The sequence below is a fragment of the Lepisosteus oculatus genome, chromosome 5, assembly GCF_040954835.1.
Source record: "Lepisosteus oculatus isolate fLepOcu1 chromosome 5, fLepOcu1.hap2, whole genome shotgun sequence".
NCBI lineage: Eukaryota > Metazoa > Chordata > Actinopteri > Semionotiformes > Lepisosteidae > Lepisosteus > Lepisosteus oculatus.
In genome coordinates, this window is record NC_090700.1 from 37,378,000 (window position 1) to 37,399,523 (window position 21,524).

The 21,524-nt window shown below is 41.4% G+C and overlaps 1 protein-coding gene across 1 annotated transcript in view; it reads right to left on the minus strand.

Annotated features, from left to right (window-relative positions):
- The window catches only part of kcnc4 (potassium voltage-gated channel, Shaw-related subfamily, member 4), a 37,817-nt gene extending 23,353 nt beyond the window's left edge, over positions 1-14,464 (minus strand). The window contains exon 1 of the mRNA XM_006628533.3: positions 12,149-14,464. Coding sequence (XP_006628596.1) covers positions 12,149-12,754 — 606 coding nt within the window. The 5' untranslated portion in view covers positions 12,755-14,464. The remainder of the gene's footprint in view (positions 1-12,148) is intronic.
- Between the last annotated feature and the right edge of the window lie 7,060 nt (positions 14,465-21,524).

Consider the following 21,524-nt stretch of genomic DNA (forward strand, 5'->3'; position numbering starts at 1 on the left):
AAGCAGCAGCAGCAGGATTCAACGGAAGCTTGCACCTGTCATCCAACTAATTATGTGGCAGCAGCAGCTGAAGTTCCTGGAAAATATGACACAGTGTAGTTAAATATAAGCAATTGTATGCCAGTGTGCTGTGGAGGTTGAACACCTGTTAAATACAGCTCTCTGTCTGCAACCTGCCCTTCATGTTGGCTTGATCTTCTCCATCTCCTCTAAAGCCCCGATTATTACAAATATTTCATTACTGAGCACCTGAAACTGTAGATGTGGAGAGATCCTTGTTCTGCTGTCCACTCATTCTCAAGGGAGAGACATTTTGTTTAAAAATGGCCACAGAAAGAAAGCAAATGCCATTTAATGCCATTTTCCTCTATGAAAGCCCACTTTCCTATGCAGGGTGGTAGGAGTGTGGGACAACCTGGCCAGCCATGAGGTTGAAGCCAATACTTAGGCTTAATTCAGGAAACGGCTGAATGAGATCATAGAATCAATTAACTACCATCCTTTCTTTTATAACCTTTCTCATATTCACACTCACTTCCACTGCAGCTTCTCAACAATATCATGACCAAAAATAACACACTCACACCTAATAGGGTCAGCAGTGGTCAGGGTTCTGGAAATACAATTGGAATTTTGTGCGTCTGAATTCCAGATGAGACTCTGATGGTGCATCCTGGAGCAATATACTTTATCAAAAATTGTTCAAGTAAAATATCCGGCTGAGTTAATGGGTGCTAACCTAAGCTGCTTTAAACATGTCAGCCAAATCAATTAGTAGCAAAGCAAAACTGTATTCTATGTCTGGGTTTTATGTTTCATTTAAAAAAAAGAAAAAATATGGAGACAACAATTTCAGAATGTGCAATTATAGAGGTACTGTAGATCCTGACCTCGCTAAAATTAATAAGACATGAATTTTCATTGAAGCAAACAAAAAGAAATGGCCCACATGCAAATAAAAAGCAAGGAACTCAATGTCTGTGAAAGTGCCCAATATTCCTATTTAGAAGTACGGTAGTGAGTCACATCAATCTCATCTTCTCTGGTTAATTGTTGTACGTCAATACTGGCAAAAAGCACTAAAAAAAAAATCTCCATAACTTTGGAACATTTTATTGGCTTAGAGATCTAAACATGCTGCTCAGTTCTGCAGGTTCTGCACAGATCCACATGGACTGTTTTTATCACACATCTTGAACTATCCCATAGTCAGCCTCTTCAAGCTTAACTCACAACACTCTGGAATTATTCTTACAGAAAACAAAAACATTTTAAGAGAGAGTTTTAAAACAATCCATTCTGTTTGTTGATTTGTTTGAGATTAAATTCATTTTAACAAAGCTAAATTGGAATTTTGACTTCTTGTATTGCACAGTCATTTTATCGTCCTTTTAGTTTGTTGGAAATATCAATGACTAAAAACGTCAGTCAAAGCCCATCAACTTTTTCTGGCTATACTCCAGTGTTATTAATGTGTTTGTCACAGTGTCTATAAGAAAGAGGATTTCACAACCAGAGTTCTTTCAGCAATCCATTCTAAATTTCTGGACAATGTCAGGGAAATAATCTCATAATAGCCAAAATATTGACAGTGAGTCTTTAACTCCTAAATCAACAAAAGTCTACAACACAGACTTTCAAAATTGGGTTCTGGAGCTCAGTAGAACGTTGTTAAAGCCTGTGCAGGGAATTCACTTCCTTTACATGTAAAGCAAACGTCCCATTCATGGGCCACTCCAGTTACTACACACTTCTACCAGCCCCAGAAAATTAAATACGTTTTAAACTATGAACACCTAGCATTCCACAATTCAGCAGACTGCATTCTAATAACCAACATGAAAAATGAGAGTTTTTTCTCTTTGAATAGTAAGCAATTCATTTACTTCCCAGTGATTAATATCACTGGTTGAATAATCTTCTGCTTGTTTTCAAAGAAGCAACATTTAAAGTGACCAGGTGACAAGGAAATGGGTTTTAATGAATAACTGTCAAGAAAATCATGATGGAACCCAGGAGTTTAAATCTGTATCTCTAATTAACTTGGGAGGACTTTGGAATTCAATTCATTTTTACTTTGCAGCAGAAATAATGCTGAAAAAATACTGAACTACAGAAAGTAATGCATGGAAATTCACATTTCTGTGCAGAAAGTAGGAGGGACATCAGGTTGCAAAAATTAGGTTACAGATAATTATGAAGTCTGGAATTTGCTTTTATGATGTCCTTAATGTCTGCAATACAAACTGTCATTGCTCACATATGGCAAGCAATGCAATATGACCATATGGAAACCACTTGGCAGTTAAATGAACTGCCAATCAAAAATACAGCTCAACACAGAAATAGGTTTGCCTAAGGTTTTTGTGTTGCAAAGCACTATGAAAAAGAAAAAAATAACACCCTTTAAATTTGAGAAAAGTTTAATGTAAATAATCCAATTAAGATACTGAAAATATCCATGAGTAATTTTCAATGTAGTGCTAATATTAATGTGGATTGTCACTGCAACAGAATACAAATGAATGCTCAACATCAAAGGGTGGCCTTACCACACATACAGTACACAATCTTTCCTGCATTCAATTTCAGCTGAGTTCAGAATGACCTAATTGGATCAATCAGTTGCCTAATCTCTGCTAATTGATCATTTAAGACTTCTGGGGATGGATGCTCCTTCACTGTAATACAACAGTGATGAGCAATAATCTAGAAAAATAATTGCTTGGGTCATGTTTCTTGTGCATAGTGGGTCTTTCCTCCTTTTCTCCCAGGATGTGTATACTGGTACGCTGTTAGTGTACAGATCTTCTTTAGATAAACAGTAAAACTGGTTCTGTAGATATTGCAAATGTGCTTCACTTTACCAGCTGAACGTTACCCTGGGCTACATCTCTGAACAGTATTAAACCAAATTGCTTTGACTTTTCATTGCTTTTTATATCCCATTGCCTTTGACTTCAGGGAAGGTTTTTTTTTTCGTTCAATAATATCAACAGCATTAGTGTACCAGATCCAGAGATCTGCAGAGGAGCTCCCTGATAAATTGGAGAAGCCAGGAGCTCTGTCAACATTGTCTGATAGCTCTTCTAATATCACAGAACAGCATTGCAGAAAAAAAAAAACGGAAAGGGCAGGATTCTGTTTCAGAAACTCTCCCCGAGACAGGCTTGTCTTTTTTTAACAAGTTGCTCTTTTCGAGAGCAGATCAATTTTATTTAATCTGATCATTAAGAACAGCACTATGTCTGGTGGTACTAAGCTTGAGGGTGCACTGAAGCCAATGTTTCAGGGTTTCCTCAATGTTTGTGGACCAGAGCAGCCCAATCCATTTTAATTTTAGCCTTCCCCCTTTGTCAGTCACCCCATTTGCAGGAATGCTCTTGCAGCGGTATTATCGGGGTTCTTAATTAAATGAATGCCTACAGACTGCGTTAAACTTCACTGTAAGGAAACAGAATTCAACAGCACCCCTGTCCAGGAAAACTGCACAACATTTGAATAAAATTGCAAGGACAGCTCTGTGACATCACTGCGATGTCAACCTAAACAACAGAAGCAAGCTGCTGTACTACAGGTTTGCTAGCTTTTGTCTGAAAATATACATGAATAATATTGCATGCAAAATAATTTTAATAAATGCAACTCAACAGCGGATGAAGTGTTTATAGGCTTGTGCTTGCTCATTGCTGTATGTGAGACTGCGGTTGACATCTGGAGAGTTCTAGCTTGGATGTGGGTCATTGACACCTTTTATTATTTAAAATGTGCTGGGCTGTTCTTTAAAATAGCAGGAAAAACAGAGGGAAGGCAGTGGAAAAGATCAGGCACAGAGGACGATACAAAGCTGGGTGGATAATAAAAGAATACATTTCAAATAGCCTGCAGCACCAACAAACCAAACTTTTCAGATGTTTCAAAGGTACAAATCAGACAGTTTGGATCCATTACTGTTATAGTACAATTTAATGACAACGTCGTGCAATTAACCCAGCAGTTAAGTGGCTGCTGCACAGCAATTTATGAGCAGTACTGCCATTGGAAGCAGTTTCCCTTGCAGGTTTTTCCATAGGAAATTAAGACGGAGTTTTTACAAATATTAATGGAAACAAAATATAGTTTGCGTTTCATTAGGCAATTTGCCTTGCAGCTCTGCATTGCTTTCACCTCATCATATTTTTAGAACTGCCTGTGAACCTGCAGGTGACAAAGTCACGGAGAGCAGACGTTGAGAACAAGTGCCGAGTTAACTTCTGTGTAGTAGTTTACTAGAGTATCGCAGGAGCTGTGGGAGTCAAAAGCTGGAGCACATACTGTACATTCCTCCAATTTAAAGCAACCTTCTTGCCATCTTCTTCTTTCATATCTGTTTTCAAATAAAGCAAATTCAAGGCATAGAAGGAGGAGGAGGAGAACAAGCAGAGTGAGAGAAGTGGAAGAAGAAGATGGAAGAGGAGGATCAGAGGATGAACAACTTGAAGATGAAACAGAAGAAGACAGTTGATAAGGAGAAGGATGAGGAGAAAGCTGAACAAGAAAGCTCCTTATAGCTCTCAACCACAGTGGAAATAAATGGTGATGTTATTTTGAGATTTGTGCACACAAACTGAAACGATTGTAAGTTTCATTGAACGTGCCGACAGTGGTCAGTCAATTAAAGACCTTTTCAGAGCTACCAGAATCTTTTCTGTTGCTGCTTTGGTGAAGCATGACACTTCATGGAAAAATGGAAAGTCGGCAACTGGCTGTGGATCTCAGAAAGTATTCTTGCAAATCGTTTACTAACAGTGAAAAGGGAAAATCAAACTCTCCCCTCCAAAACACCCAAATACACTGAACAATGAGGAAACAATCCAACAGAAATAAATGCACAAAATAAACCAAATGGTCTTGCATGCATCTGCCAGCCTGAGATGAACACTTTTGGCAGTGGAATGAAATATTTTTCTCACAAAGACAGAATTAATTCCACTGAGCGGTGAAAAAAGAGGCAAGCAAGACTGAGGGAGAATTACTATAAAATAAATAATCCATGCTATTATTACTTTTGGGCTGGCTTTTTTTACAGCAGCATCTTCGACCAAGAAAGGAACACAAGGGGTTGGAACAATAATAATCTCACGACAGTCTAAATGCTGAAAGAGTCACAAGGGATCAGCATGCCTACCATAATTTACACCACAGCCATTGCATCAACAGACTTGATTTTAACTTCGTACAAGACTGTCCAAGCCTATTTTAAGATTAGGGGTCTCAGACTAGTTGAAATATCCATTTTCTAACAGCTTTATACGATACAGGGTTGCAGGGAAACCAAAGCCTATCCTGGCAAGCAACGAGCACAAGGCAGGACACACCCTGGATGGGACGTCAGTCCATTGTGGGGCACACACAGACACTCACTCACACCAGGGCCAATTTTCACACCATGCCACCTTGCCACACCCTATCAATTCAATTCAACTTTATTGCCATTATACTCACACAGGTGCATAGTATAATGAAAAGTGTTTCTCATTAGTCACTCAGGTGCAGTATATAAATAGGACAGAAGATAAGACAATAGACTAACACAATAACAATAACAGTAATGTGTAAGAATATAACATGTAATCAAAATTGTGCAAAATCTGCAAACAGAGAAAATATAACTGGACAAAAACAGTGCAAGGTAATTCGGGGAACAGTGCGAAAATAGTATTGTGATTAATAAATATTACAACTAATAGGTTTACTGAGCTATCGAAGGGACAGTGCAATTTTGGCTTACATGTCGTGTGTGTAGTGGTGTCGGAGTACAGTCCTTGTGGGTATAGGAAGAAGTCAGGAGAGATCATAGTATGATGGGGGGGAGTGGGGGCGTCACCAACTTGACGGCTCTGGGGAAGAAGCTATAGCTGATATATACATAAGCAAATGTAAATATTAAACATCTTCATTAAACTACTACTAAAGTGGGGGGTCAAGCAAGCCCTACAACCAGTGATATAAAAAAAGCTTTTGCTCTACCCAAACAGCCGTGTCTGAAAGTAAAAAAAAAACAGAAGATGAATGCGGCTCCAATACATTGTTTGCGTGACCGAATTGTGATACATTTTCCAGTGAATTTATTTACATAAACGGTCAGAAAATGAAAGTTTGGGTGACAAAAGGACCAGAGCTCTACCATGATAAGAAAAGCATTTCGAATGCCTCGCAGAACGGAGCATCAACCTGTTACGATATCTCTCGCGAGTCTCTGGAGGCTCCAGGGAATAACTGGAGATTCGACAAGAGACTCGCCAAGATCTAATTCTGGCAAGTGGTCATAGTGGTCATAGTGCCGGGGCGTTCTCGGATGTGCAGAGAGTATCTTACTGGTTGTTCCAGAGCTCCCGGCTGCCACCTCCCAGCCAGAGTGACAAGAAGGGACCGAGCTGATGGCCCAGGCTGGGGGATCGCATCTCTCTGCAGAGTTTGTGCAGACTTTGCATTTCCGACAGAAGACTATCCCATCTACCGAGAGCCGGCACCCCACCCGCCTCCCCTCCCAGAATAACAGTGGCATAAAGCCAAGTCTGTAAGGACATGACTCACTAATTACAACAGTCTGCACAGCCATATTGCTGTATCTGACATCCCAGTGTCTTTTGAGAAGCAGCTGGGTGACACGATCAGATCAGTTAGCTAGATGGGCTGAACATCTAGAACCTCTCTGATGTCCTTACAGCGGGAAACAAACATCCGGTAACTTTCCTCCTGCCCCCCCCGATCCACTCACTGGAGAACAAAAGAAAAAAATGTTGTATGCTTTCTGCCACTACAGGCCACCTCTTAACATCTTGCTGTCAACAGAAAACTGAACGATAACAAACGGCAGGTTGGACCTGTAAATATTTAAAGGCTTGGATGTTCTTTGTATAGACATATGCCCTCTGGATTAGATTCAGGCAGTAAAGAAAGTAGTACAAAAATAAGAGATGCCTTAATAATAATAATAAGAATAATAAGAAGAAGAATGATAATGAAGATCATATGTTCCTATATGGAAAAACACTGTTCTGCAAAACTAAAACTAATTCTGAGTCCACCACTAAAACTTATAAAATCCTACTCTAATAATACGTTAGGACATTGGAAAAAAAAAGAGTCTTAAGTTAATCAGCTCCACTGCCTAGTAATCAGTTTTTTTTTAATTTAGGACTTGTAATTATGATAACAACAACAATTGATCCTCACCCCAGCATTAGCCAACACACACACATCTATACAGTTCAGAGATCCAGAGACACACACAAGTGCATTAGAAGCGCCCTGCACCGATAGGCTCTCTGGGAGGCTGCAGATTATAGACTGCCCGTGTCGCGTCTGGTCTGACGGTGCCCGACCCCGGGCCGTGCGCACTGGAGCAGAACGCACAGCGCCCGCGTGAAGGTCGATGTCTTTGTTCCGAGGAAAACATGCAGAGAAAAAAGGTTAGCTTTTTAGATAGAACCGTGGCCTGATGTAGCTAGGGGGTGAAATAGATTGATTAGGTCAGGTCCAGAGCCAGGATTGAAGCGAGCAGTCTCTTTCAGGGAAAACGAAAACTGCCAAGCTAGAAAGTCACGTGTGTTTTTAAATATGCCATGGCAAAGACAGGACTAAGAGGTGCTGTTTAATTATTAGTATTATCTATTGTTAATAATAACATTTACACACAAAGCTGGAGAGTGCTCCTAAATATACACAAATACATTAAAAAGGCACTTCTCATCCAGGATCCTGAGCTCCTTCACATATTTGATCATTTTATCCACCAGAGATAAACCTTTAGGGCATACATTAGTGTTCCCTTTCGCTAACCATGAAAGTATGAAGCCAGGCCTATGATTCAGGCAACCTTTATACATTTTGACATTTAGCACGAGAAGGTGATTTTGCAGTCATGTGGTACAATGACACACCTCTATGAATTTGACCCAAGGTGGGAAAAATGTCCCGAATGAATTGTGATGCGATGTGGACAAATACAAGGCACTAGCAGAATTCATCTCCCCTTCCAAGATACAAGGTCACGGTGACGCAGAACACACGACCATCAAACTCATATTTGTCACAAATCCCACTAAGGGTGCCTCTAATTGTCTCTAACTTTCACAAGAAGTGGATTTAAATGAATCAGTTTCAATGAACTTGTTGGCAGTGGCAGGAAGCAGTGATTAGCAGCAAGCAACATGTGGGTCGGTCTTGCGTGGCACTGAGATATTAGCAGAGAGTGCAGTTCAGTTGTCACAAAGGCAACATTAATGAGCTCCAAGCGACTGGTTTGCAGCCAGAGAATATCTTGCTATGGGTGTATTAATGCTGTTATATTTTAACTATTATTTTTCCCTTGTAATGACACTACAAATTTAAATTCAAGGTATTTTGGGTAAATCAAGGTACATAGTAAATTATAATGCAACCAGCATTACACAGGTATTTCCTTTTAGATACGCGTGTGTGTGAAAGACAGACCAAATCTAGCCATCTAGATTGTCATTGATCATAATCTGGACAATGACTAGATTTGGGCTGTTGACTTAGATGAACTTAGATTGTCCCCAGTGGGAAAAAGTGCTGCAGGATGCGTGTTGGATAATGGCTCTTTCTGTATTGATGGATCAACTGGCTCTCACACAGTGCCTTCTGACAGCAGTCACTCAGCCCTGAACAGAAAGATGCTGGGCAAGTGTACGTGTGCGCTGAAGTGTTTTCACACTCCAAATGTGTCAAGGCTCCTTACTGAAATGTGCAAGTCATAAAGCTATGCCTGCACCCAACCCCCAGCCTCCAACCAACCTAGCTGTTCATTATCACTACTTACCTCCCAGTTTTCTAGCTGGCTTGTGTACTTTTTTTTTTCTGCCTAACAAAGCATGATCTGAAACAATGCAGGCAAGATTTTCTCAGTCCACAGAAAAAGTATTTACGGGAAATAAAAAATCTACATCTGCACACTCCCTCCCATGTCCAGGTGTAGGAGTCAGTTGTCAAAAAAGGAAGAAAGGGAGTCACATTAAGGGACATGTGCCCACAAAGAAAACAAATGAACAGTAAAAAAGACAGATAAGATCACTTCAGGACTATCTCCTCAATGTGTTAGCATACAGGAAAAAATAGCAGGGGCCAGGCTACACACAATGATACTTCCCAGCACCACTCTGACACTGCAGAAGAAAACCCTGAAATTAATAAAACTGCCCCTCTCTCACATGTTCAGACAAACTATGGTGGATGTTGTCTTGCATGTCCATACCCTAGCCTCATCAACCCATCCACCTCCAGTCTTTAAATGTGTTCTAAAATGTCCAAAGAGTACTTGCCTTTCACCAAAATGAATCACCAAACTCCTAAAGCTTGAGAGAGCATGTGCTATTACATGTATCTCCAAAGACATTTTAGAGCTTTTGCAATTCATTTCGTTTCTTTTTCACATCAGCTTAAAATCGGATTAAAAAGATTCTACTTATTTTTGTGGAAATATGTTGATATTTCTTCACCCAAGAAGTACAACTTGTCAAAAATATTCAAATGATATTTTTTAAAAAATAACAGCAGAGTTGAACCCAGCCTTTTCCATATATACACCATCACTGCTAGATCTTTGCCTGTAATCAGCCCTGTCAACCTTGCAGATAACCTTGTGCAGTTGGTGCTTCTGGGCAAGCAGCCAAAGCAACCACACAGTCTGACTCGAGGATGGACATCCGTGGAAAGTAGCGATATCCGTTTCGATGCAGACATGCCTGACTCCTGCATTGATTCATCATGTCAGGCAGGGAACTTTCATGACTGCTACTTGACCATTTCCCCACTGTGTAACAATGACCAGCCCCCTTCCTGTGTCCCGCCACGGGCTGAATGGGTATAGAATAAGACTTCAAAGCAGGAGGGAGGTTGCAAACAGTGCAGCAAGGGGCAACAGACCATGAGAGAAAAATGGGCAATATATGAAGGTGGTAGAGTTAGTATAAATATTGCTTGCAATTGCACCACAAATATTTGTCAACCTCTTCTGTTTCCATAAAATAACACAGCTTATCCCAAAAGCCAAAAGTCCAAAAGCCTTGCTAAAAGACCCTTGTGTGCTGAGCCCCGTCAAACATCAAACATGGAGAAAAAGAAAACTCCTCAAAACCTGCAGTCACTGTTTTGTGCCACCCCAGCCCTCACTGTACACCCTTCAATGTGATCTTCCCAATGAATCAAAGTAGTCCCCCCGCCCCACACTTACACACACTTGACCCTCATTCTATCTTTCTTGCAATGCATGAGTTCTCTAATAGGCAAACAAAGCCCCAGCCTTCAGCTGCAAGTCCATTTCCAAACAAGCTTAAAACCCACCACAGCTAGCTATGATCAGATCTATCTCATATCCCCTTAAGGTTCGCTAGATTGCCTGTAATTGCCTGAACAGTTCCCTTTTCACCTGCTTTTATAGTTTTTGAAAGGATGTCTAGCCTGTCAGAACCCTATATGACTAGCAATGAGATTGCAGTTACAAAAAAAAGCCTGTCAATTTGATAGTGTGTAGAAATTTCATACCCTTTGTCCGTGCTTATTGTGCTTTTAACTTAAATGCTTGAGTGCTGTCATTAGTGTTGCATATGTGCTTTTTCTAACCATTACCTTTTTTGAATGCGCTGTGAGTTTGGCATTTATAGCTAAGTTAAGTTTGTATTTCTCTCTAGAGACATTTGTGCATTGCCTGAGCGATTTTATTCCCCCCAAAATAATCTTTATAAATGCAACATTTTTTTACTAATTAAAATCAAAAAGCAGTGTGAAACTCCATCAAGTGCGTTCTGACTACTGCTATAATGTCAGAAATGGAAGAATCTGAAATTATGCAATTATTCTTGTATAATTAGCTCTTTCTTTAGGCACTCCAATGTGCAGCGCACACACACCCCAGACATGCGCAAAGCTGTCCTAATTTACTGAGCCCCTAAAGAGCACAGGTGCACAAATATTATTAAGCAAAGAATCACCACACACAAAACGAAGCGGTTGCTATTTCAGGACCGTCTAACCAAGGCCACATTTCTTAATGAAAACCATCCTTCATTCAAAAGCTTGCATTGGGTTGGAAGTTGTTGAATACTGCGCATACCCACCCCCGTTATCATGATCAAGAACAATCCAGTTCATTCTTACAAACGATAAACAAAGCAGCATGGATTTTACTAAACGCACACAGAACAATAAAACAATAATATATTATTCATACCTCAAATATTACAACTGTTGAAATTCAATAAATGAGGATTTGTAGTTCATAGCGCTTAATCTATAAATAGAAAGCAATCATGATAATGATTAATTAACGCGATTTCAAAGCACCCGTTGAAGCAAATGATCCTTTTATGCTTGTTTTAGTTTGTGTTCTAAGTAAACGACAATAGATCTGTTTACTTGTAATAATATGGGCTTTAATGGATCCATTCTAAGAACTTGACAATTATCACATTTAGGTCTCATTCACTTGTTTGCCTGAGATCATCTTACTCAACCGTTACAAGTAAAATCACCTTTTTTTCAGAATACGTTGCGAAACCAGAAGATACTTTTAAAAAATCAAAACAAAGAGGATCTATAATCTTACGTAATCAGAAAACCATGTTTTAATCACTTTATTTTTATTTGAAGAGTTTTAAGTTAACTTCGAGATAGAATAGACTTTATATTGACTGCAGGTTATACAAACCTTTTAGACATCGGAAATAACGTTTATTCAAACTCAGCACTACTGTGATATACCCAAACGTCCCTTCACTTCAAAATTGCTAGTACAGTACATCACCCTAATGAAAGTGTCTGTTCTCAGAGTCGTCTTCTTTCCTAACAGCGCAGTGTTCGCTTTTTGTGACTTGTTGGGTTACAGGTTTAACAGCAGATAACATAATTACCATGTATCATTTGTCAGCAGCTATTCTCTTGGATGGATGAAAAGTGTTTTTTCTTACCTAAAATGCCTTTAAAGAAACACACCTGTTGAAGAAAACGTAGTCTGGACATATTGTAGGTAATGCACCTGTTCGGTAGAGGCATTAGGTGAGTAGTATCCGTTAGAAACAGCGCACCATGTGTTTCCCCATACCGACCCCCCGACTTATTAACAGTTAAACATTTCTGAGAAACCTACCCTGGCGGCCATTGAAGAGTAAGGGTCTTCGAAGAGAGCCCATATTTTTGGTTGCCACACTTCCCAGCAGCCCCGCGACCTATCCGGGCAGTCGTCGATGCCCAAGCGCCTTGGCAACTCTCTGTCGTCCTCACCGTCGTCCGGGTCTGGGGCTTCGAAGATATCTAAGGCTTCTTCTGCGTCTCTGTGCTGGCGGTAGGTCATCCAGCAGCAGGGCTCCACGTCCGTCTCGTCGATGCCCCAAAACGCCAGCTCTTCCTCGAACAAGGGTCCGCAGACATCTGCCGGGCAGTGGAGCTTGCCAGTCCGGTAGTAGTTCAATACATAGGCAAATATCCCCGGGTGTCGGTCGAAGAAAAACTCGTTGTGACGAGTGTCAAAATCAAAGTTGCTCTGAGCGTCTGGGTCGGCTAGCCAGGCCAGCCGGGTCCCGGGGAGAGTCCTTAGAGTACTCTTGTAGGTTTCGTGCCTTGTCCCGCCAACATTGATGACTATTTTGTCCGAGTCTTCCCCCCTGCCCATTTCTTCCTTCAGACATGTTTTGGATGGAGGTTTGTTGCCAGACTTGCGCCCACGGTAGGATGAAACACACACGGAGCTGATCATAGATTTTGATGGAACGGCTGCACTTTTTAAACACCCTCTAAACACCTAGCTACCAGTGTTTCAGCTTCTTTTTCCCTAGCAGCAAAACCTCATCTGCATGAAATGATAGAGTGCGTTTAAACTTTAGGCGGCTGATGGCTTCTGCAGTAAATGTCGGAGCGTGATACGACCCACTAGAACGTCCCTCCACACTGATGATAAACCCTCACGGCAATTATAAAAATAAAGTGACTGCAAGTGTCACCGAAAGAAACGAAATGCAATGAATATAAAAATAATTCAATTACAGCACACACACATATGCTTGAAACCAAATACAGATTGGGACTATCTAAAAAATTACGTTTTACTGCAAAAATAAAATATTTTGGTCTTTAAATGTGCAACTGGAGTTGTCTTTCTTCTTTAGTGAATATAAAAATATACTTTTTACATATGCATTTATCAGCAATAATAGCAGCAACAGGCGACGGAATAGTTACTTCAACAAGTATATAACATTTATACGGAATTTTGAATAAAAAGACATTGACTTCTTTTAATCCAGAAAGAAATGAAAAGCGACTTAATTTATATTCCGATTGGCAGAATGATATAAACTGAGACAACAAGCTGTTTGTCTTATTAAAATCGCGCAACTGAGCAAGAAATTCAACAGTTGCTTCAGATTAGGAGGAATATTTTACGATGCGTTTTTTCTCGCCATCCAGATTACTTTACTGTCTATGGTGTCAGATTTGATGTGATCTTACAATAGACCAAACATCTAAATACAATTGCAGACGCTTGTAAAAATATATAACCTTCTTATATTTAAAATGCTTAACAGTCTTGCCCGTACGTATAAGCTATGAACCTACTATATAAATTAATTTTCGTTCTCGCTGCAAAATTCCAGTGAATGCAATACACTACGTTCTTGTCTCACCTTCCTTGGAAATGAAATCCATAAATATTGATCGAAAAGACAACGCCAGTACTCGCCTTTACACATGAAGATTACTTTCAAAGCCAGGTGGATTAAACTATAGCTCGGTGATCCAGATGACGTTGTATTTTAAGAAGGGAGCTCTTAAAAATCCGTCTTTTTCATCTTTGGAATAACAGTACTGACAGAGAGGGTACAGACAGGCTCAAGATTGTTTTTCAGTAAAGATCTGTTGCTTCTCCACAACTAGACTATATTCCCTCCCATAAACAGACGACACGATCCAGGGGGATATTTTGTGCAATAGCACCAACCGGTTAACTCCTTTTTCCCCGTTTCGCTTTCCAGAGAGAAGATAACAGTTATCTGAAACTGAACAACCTATCGTTTATTTCCCCCTTTCCCACCTCCTCCTCTGGTAATTACTCACAGATAATGAATAAACCACGCCGACTTTTAACTCAGTGTTGTGGCGCGTTAAGGATAATGTTTGTCAGCTGAGAAGTGAAAAAAGAAAACGTCTCCCCCCGCCTCCTTCTCTCTGGTGCTCTGAAATTCTCACTCGTCCTCAATCCGTTTACCGAGCGCTGCTGGAATTGTAACCCATTGAACGGCCGAGATCTACCGTACTTCTCCGAATCGTTCTTAGGGTGCAACCACCCCAACCTCCACCTGAGCTCATCCGTGGTTCAGATAGCATGTCAAATACGCAGTTGAGGATTACAAGCGCATCCAACACAGCAGCGACAAACAGTCTCAACTCGGCGCTTTAAAGGGCAAGTGAGTAGAAATTGACTACAGGGTAACTAACGGTTCAACATTAAGCCCCTTCTCTTGTAAAAGGTGCCACTGGCACTTGAAATTAGTATTACAAACAAAAAGGCTATGTTCAGCCTGTTGGCTTAAAATTACGTTCAGGCAGATAATTATAGCGACGGTGTTGAGTTGAGTATAAACACGAAATATACTAAAAACATAAAAGATTACACAAGAATGATCATTCGGCTCATTTGATAATGACTCATTGATCCGGGGCCCTCATCCAGGTGTACAGGCTTCGACCAACACGTCTTGGTAACTCGTTCCTTACGCCCAGAAACCTTTTGCCAAACTTGAGTGGTTCAGGAAAACCCTTTCCAAATGCGTGGCTCCGTTCCTTATAACTTTTTTAAAAATCACTTTTAAGTATACATTATTCGGAATATCCAATACTTTCAGAGCACATCCCTACTACACGTGTTGCTAAGTTAACGAGGTGATGTCACCTCTTAAGGTTAGAGTTTTTTTTCTGTTCCCGAGTTTTCACTCTTTCGGTGAATGAGGTATGTAGTCCCCCTACCTATCAAATTAGTGTGGTCGTCAAATCTGATCGATCATGGAACTTTGTTTTAACCTTTAGTCCGTAACAGGTAACTTTTGGGGCCAGGTCCAGAGACTACACGCGCTTTCTTAATAGGAATTTATTTCTGAATTCTCCTTGTCCTCGGTTTGCTACTGTACAATAACAGGACTCTGCTCTTGGCGCACAACGGGGCTGCTGACAAAACAGATCAGAGGCAGACACTGGTGGAAACTCTTTTATGAACGAAAAGAAAGCGTAACGCCAGTTTATTCACCATTATGCGAGGGAGGACTGATGGAAACGTGCTCTTTTTGCTTCAAAGAAACGACTGCAACGTTTGTATCAAACGCTCGAACCTTGTTTATCAAGAACAAGGGCTCTTGCACGTCTCTTTTACAGCTCCGTGAAGTTGCCCCCCTACAGACAGCACAAACGATTAAACCCACCTCATTCGTTAGTGCTGCGTTTGTGCCGTTGAAAGTAGCATCTGTGCAGCTTTCGTATCCGTATTTTTCGGGGTCGTGACGTCACTCAGCCCCCCTACAATGTCGTAGGGAAACCAAGCCGGTCTCATACGTTAGTGCTGCGTTTGTGCCGTTGGAAGTAACTTCCCATCTTTTTTCTTTCCCGAGATATAGCGCCTTATTTTTGGGTGTGTGTGACGTCACTCAGCCCCCCTACAACGTCGTAGAGGAACCGGACCGGTCTCAATCGTTAGTGCTGCGTTTGTGCTGCTTTCATTCCCGAGATATAGCGCCTTCTTTTCCCGGTGATCACGTGACCATGCACGGTGCGTCTGACCTCCAGTGACCCCGTCTGCCGAGTTCAAGCGTCTGTTACCGGTGCGACAGTAACAGTTTTGCAATTGTGTTCCTCAGTTTGTCCGGGTGGGGGACGGGGGTGGATTTTGCATTTAATATCAGTGTCTTCTGTGCATTTGTGTGAGCGGGAAAATTTAATTTATCACGAGTATCACATACCAGAAGAGTTGCGGGTGTAGTCTCAAAAAGCAAACACTAGCAAACAATTGTATGTTCTTACTAAGAGGCTTTAACGAGCACGTCTTAATACTTCGTAGCGGTGTACTTTTAACGTGAAAAAGAACCAGCGTGTTTTTAAGGGGCACTACGCACAAGGTTGTCGCGGGTAGTAAATAACACATCCGATAAGCAACACTGGAAAGTCCACCGTCTCACACCTGCGGACCGCGGCAATATTGGAAACATAGTTTTTATTTTCACATAACAGAAGAGAACACATATCTGAATTCTTTAATAAACTGTAATTATCCGTGTGTTTGTATTAACAGGGGTCTTATGCGCAAACATGAAGCGATGAGCTCACAGTCCTTTTATCTTTGTTTCTGGTCAGTCCTTGGTGTAGAACAGCACACACACACCTGCCCTCTGAAGACACCGGTATGGGTCTGTGTTAGATCCTCAGGTGAAGTCGAGTCTTCTGCACTCTGCAATGTAATGACCCAGACATGTTTGCTTGTCCAGCTCCATAAAGTTGCCCACCCGCCCGTCGAACAGCACAAACGACGAAACTCACCGCAATCGTTACTGCTGTGTTTGAAATATAGCGCCTTGTTTTTTCGGGTAATCACGTGACTATCTACAAGGAAGTTTACAGGTACCAACAAATTCGGTACTCGAACTCCTGATTGTGATGAAAACAATGGGGGCAATTTGGTTTCCGAGTCTGTCTGATCGGGTGGGGTGGATGTTTCAATATATTTCAATATAGCGCCTTCTTTTCCTGGCTGTGACGTCACTCGGTGACGTACAAAACAGCACAGTCACGACTACCAGATCTTTCAGTTGTGATGTTTTGATCAGTTGACCCCAGACTTTGCAGCCTTTACACGAATAAACAGTCTTACATTTAGGGAGGAGTTACTATGTTAGTTCATTGGGTGAGGTGTTTTCTTTTAATTTGTAACCATGTTCTCGAAAATATTGTAACGCTTACGGCCGACAGGCACTGTGTGGGAGCCGGCGTACCAGAGCGGGTGACGTCACCGCCCTTCCCTGTGATAGCAGGACCACAGCTACTGGGCTGTAGAGAGATCTCTCTTTGGCTCACGGGGCTAGGTCGCTGCAGAGAGACGCGGAAGTCCCGGGTTCGAGCCCCGGACGGTGCAGGGGCCGACCTAATGCGGCAAGGGCGCCCGCCTGAGCCCCCGTTGCGTTACAATATATTGCTTGAGTACTCCTTTCATTGGTGAAGAGACACCAGTTTCCAAATTACCGCTGGTACAACACGAGAGCCCATATTCACATTTTTAGGTATTAAGATTCAAGATCGATATAATTTAACAAAAAAAACAAAATTGAAAGCACGAGCATAATAATATAATGATCATAGACTTTACATTTCTATTCAAGTACAAAGCGGAAGGTGTTTCCCCTACCTTAAATATACGATTAAAATTTGTTCAAATTCCATGTATTCATTACAGAAAGCAACGGAAAGTTATATTGCAAATAAAAAAATGTATTTATTTCGAAGAGTATGGGACATTGTGAATCAATAAAGATGTAAAAAATAAGCCGATGTAGTTATTTTGCAAATAAGTAAAGCATTTAAAAAATAGATTCTCATTGATAGTAAACAAGCCGATCTTCCTGGCGCTGCTAGCTCGAACAGCTGTCAGACCCGTGATTGGCTAAACCCCCGAACAGTTCGGGCCGCGATTGGGTTAAGAGTGAGAATCGACACTCTGATTGGGTAAAGATCCACAGCGGAAGTTCTGAGTGTAACGTGTGTGCTATTTGAGCACTTTGGATATACAGTGTAACATCCACTGGTTTCCAATTACTGATCAATCTAAGAGAAGTCGCACTGAGGTCAAAACTGAATAGCAGACAAAGTATATCATGGCATCCACAGCGCGTTCACGACTCCGATAGCATGTGACGATAGGAGTGCGCGCATCACGATCACATCGCGATACCCATTGCGACTGGTGCATCACTGGCATGACACCACACGACATTAAGTCCATATATCACGATATGACATACACCGACAAAACGTCCCCGCCCCAATGTCGCAACATGAAAGGCCCTATATCGCGATATGACATGCCCAGCCAAAACGCCCACCCACCATGTCGCGACATAAAGTCCATATCTCACGATAATACAAAAACTGTCACGTCCATGTCACGACATGAAGTCCCTCTATCGCAATATGACATAACCCACAAAATGCCCCACCCCCACGTAGCGACATAGATCCATATGTTGCGATAGGACATACCCTGACAGCATATGCTGAACCTATGTTGCGACATAAAGTCCATATATCGGGACACGTCCTATCTGGGAATATCATGTCCTGATATGAGACTTTTTTTGCGACAGCGGTGCCAGGGTGGCATGGAAGCAAGATGCCAGTCGTGATATACGACTGCATGTGACATCCGATATACGACTGCCGCGATATACCGATATACATGGGGTCCCTATCATGACATGCTGCGGAGGTCTTGTCGCGATGGTATCCCACTGTTACCCGTTTGGCAAGAGCGTGTCACGGTAGGGAAAGAAAAGAAAACGTGCCTTAGAAAATAAAAACCATGGATCTAACAGTCACGGTGATTTTACACACATTACAACCACAGATTTATGTCATAGATGGTTAACTTGTTGGCATGCATCATGTCTTAGTATTATTCACATCTAAGGAGGCTCATATGTTTATGGATATAGACTGTCTTTAAAATGTTAAGGGTACGAGGTAAACTGTAACACAGCGCTTGAATTCGGCAGACGGGGTCACTGGGGGTCAGAGGCACCGTGCATGTTCACGTGATCACCGGGAAAACAAGGTGCTATATCTCGGGAACGAAAGCAGCACAAACGTTACCTTCAACGGCACAAACGTAGCAGTAACAATTGAGGTGGGTTTCATCGTTTGTGCTGTCTGTAGGGTGTCCAACTTCACGGAGCTCTCATTTAAGCGAGTATGACAGGTGAACTAATGGTTGCGTAATGGAAGACAGCAATGCAATTGAAAATTAAACATTATAATAATCAGGTAAAAATACTTTGACACCCTAAACAAATATTAATCCAGTACGAAGGATAAAATCGACGTTAAACAATAGCTACGTCCTAAAGCCGTCTTCATGTCATCTCCCACACTGCTTCGTACGTTTAAAAATTGTTGTGATAATTAAATAAGCACCTGCAAGTGTATTGGAATGTGTCCAGTCAGTGTATCCACAAAACTTTCTGCACCCGTGGTGAAAATATTAGGCTTTCGCACTTATCTCTCTGTCAGGCGTTGGATGATGTATCAGCCCAAGCCAGCAGTATTTCTAGGTTTCGGTCTCCTTTTAATGCTTCATGATTTGTTGCACGTCCATGCCCTTTTCAGTATGACGAAGTTCTGAAATAAATACCACCGCTTCTATTAACGGCACTGCTGACTTTCTACAACGGCTACTGCCACCCGTTCTTTCACCAGATTAAAAGCATTTTCGTCTTCTTATACATCTGCAGCTATAAAAGAAGAAGGACTTTTCACACTAGCATTTGGAAAGGGAGATTTAAGAGTTACGACAGGCATAGTTAGTAACCTTTCCTGGCTATAACATTTAAATTAACTGAATTTCTTGTCCACTTTCCTTGTTAAGACAAGGACAACGAATATTTTAAGAGCTGAATATTTTTTGTATACCAAACATGACAGAAAAGGTGAATTGTATCATTTACAATGCAGACTCAACCTGGGGTTTTGTTTAACAGTGACTATTATCTATTTGAAACACATGATGATTAATGAGTCATTTGCTCTTATGGAGCGCTGGTTGTTGCTACACAACAGAGAATGAAATGCGATTGATAAGGGTACTTCTGTAATTTTATTTTTTATCTGCATGTGGTTTTACAGATAAGTGTTAGATGAATTAAACTTCAGTACGATAGCCTTAGCATTTTCTGAATCCATGTATATAAAATGGTCATTATTCAGTTTCTGTACTGTTTTATTAACAATACAACCTCCAGCTTTTGATTATGGAGAGCCAAGAGATCTATGGAGTTGTACTGGAATCTCCCCTGAGTCTTGTTTTTGAGAAGTGCCAGTCAGGAAGAGTATGAATTGAAGTGGACAACACTCTAATGGTCAGGCTGGACTCATTATTTATTGAAACAACAAGCACTTGATTGTAAATGCACTTGATGGATGTTTAATAAAACCATTGTACTGCTTAATTTGCCATTGTGCTGAAGCAGAGCAAGCCGCAGAAGAGGTACTTTACAGCCACATTGCTGACGCCGTCCAGAGGCTCTTTGACTTTCTGATTAGGTTTTGGCGATTCAAAATGTTGCTCCCCACCCAGTGACAGGCAGATTCCGGCATTGTGCGTTGTTCCCAGGTGCTTTAGAGATGTCTAAAACTCATGGCCATTTGCAAGACACAAAATGTGCGAAGCTTCTGAATATCAAGACCATGAAAAACTACAGTATTTGAAACAAAAAGTATGTTTTAAATGTGGTGTCTCCTGTCCATCTATCCATTCTCTAACCAGTTCTTCCAATTTAGAGCCGAGGGGGAGCTGGAGCCTGTCCCAGGAAGCAATGGGCACAAGGCAGGGTACACCGTGCCAGTCCACTGCAGGGCAAATAGACATGCACACACTCACAACTAACCTACAGGTATGTCTTTGGAGTGTGGGAGGAAACCAGCACTCGGAGAAAACCGACATGAACACGGGATGACCATACAGACTCCATGCTGATAGAACCCCAGGACCGCAGCACTGTGAGGCAGCAATGCTAATCCCTGCGCCACAGTGCCACCTGAGTCTCCAGTCATTATGTTTTTTAATTATCAACCCACTCAATGTGTATCCTCCAATAATTTAAGATCGAGCTTTCTCACAATGACCCCTATGACACACTCCAGCTGTCACATCTTTCGTCATGCTGCAAAGTCCAGAGTGCCTTGCGGGACAATTCAAGCTGGTTAGAGGAGTGCCGTGCCTCTTACGAACTGTAAGCTACAGGAGTGTCTGTTTCACTGACTGATTCATGACCCCGGAGTGTTGCCACATACAGTAGGTAATCCAGGCCACACTGGCTGGTGACACGACTCTCTCCTGAACGCGTAATGTCTGGACCTCTTGTGGCTGGCTGAACAAATCCAGAACCTTCTTGAAACATTATTTTAATTTTGACAACACAGCAGTATTTCAGCAAACCTTTTTACACAAGTATAATGTTTGAAATAAGATGTTGTCCTTAAATAGGTTCTTGCACTAGATTTCCTTGCAGTGACCCAGAGACCATTTGAACACAGGGACAGTTTGCTTTGGTTTGCTGAGGTAAAGGCGATTTGCAAACAAGCAACACTTGAAATGTAACAGCAGAATAAAATGAATTGAAGCTCTCAGTGCTCACCAGAGAGAAGAAGTTGTTTAAGTCGATACCCATAATCTTAATTCTTTAATTAAAAATCTGCTTCTCGCTTTTCAACCGTCTCTC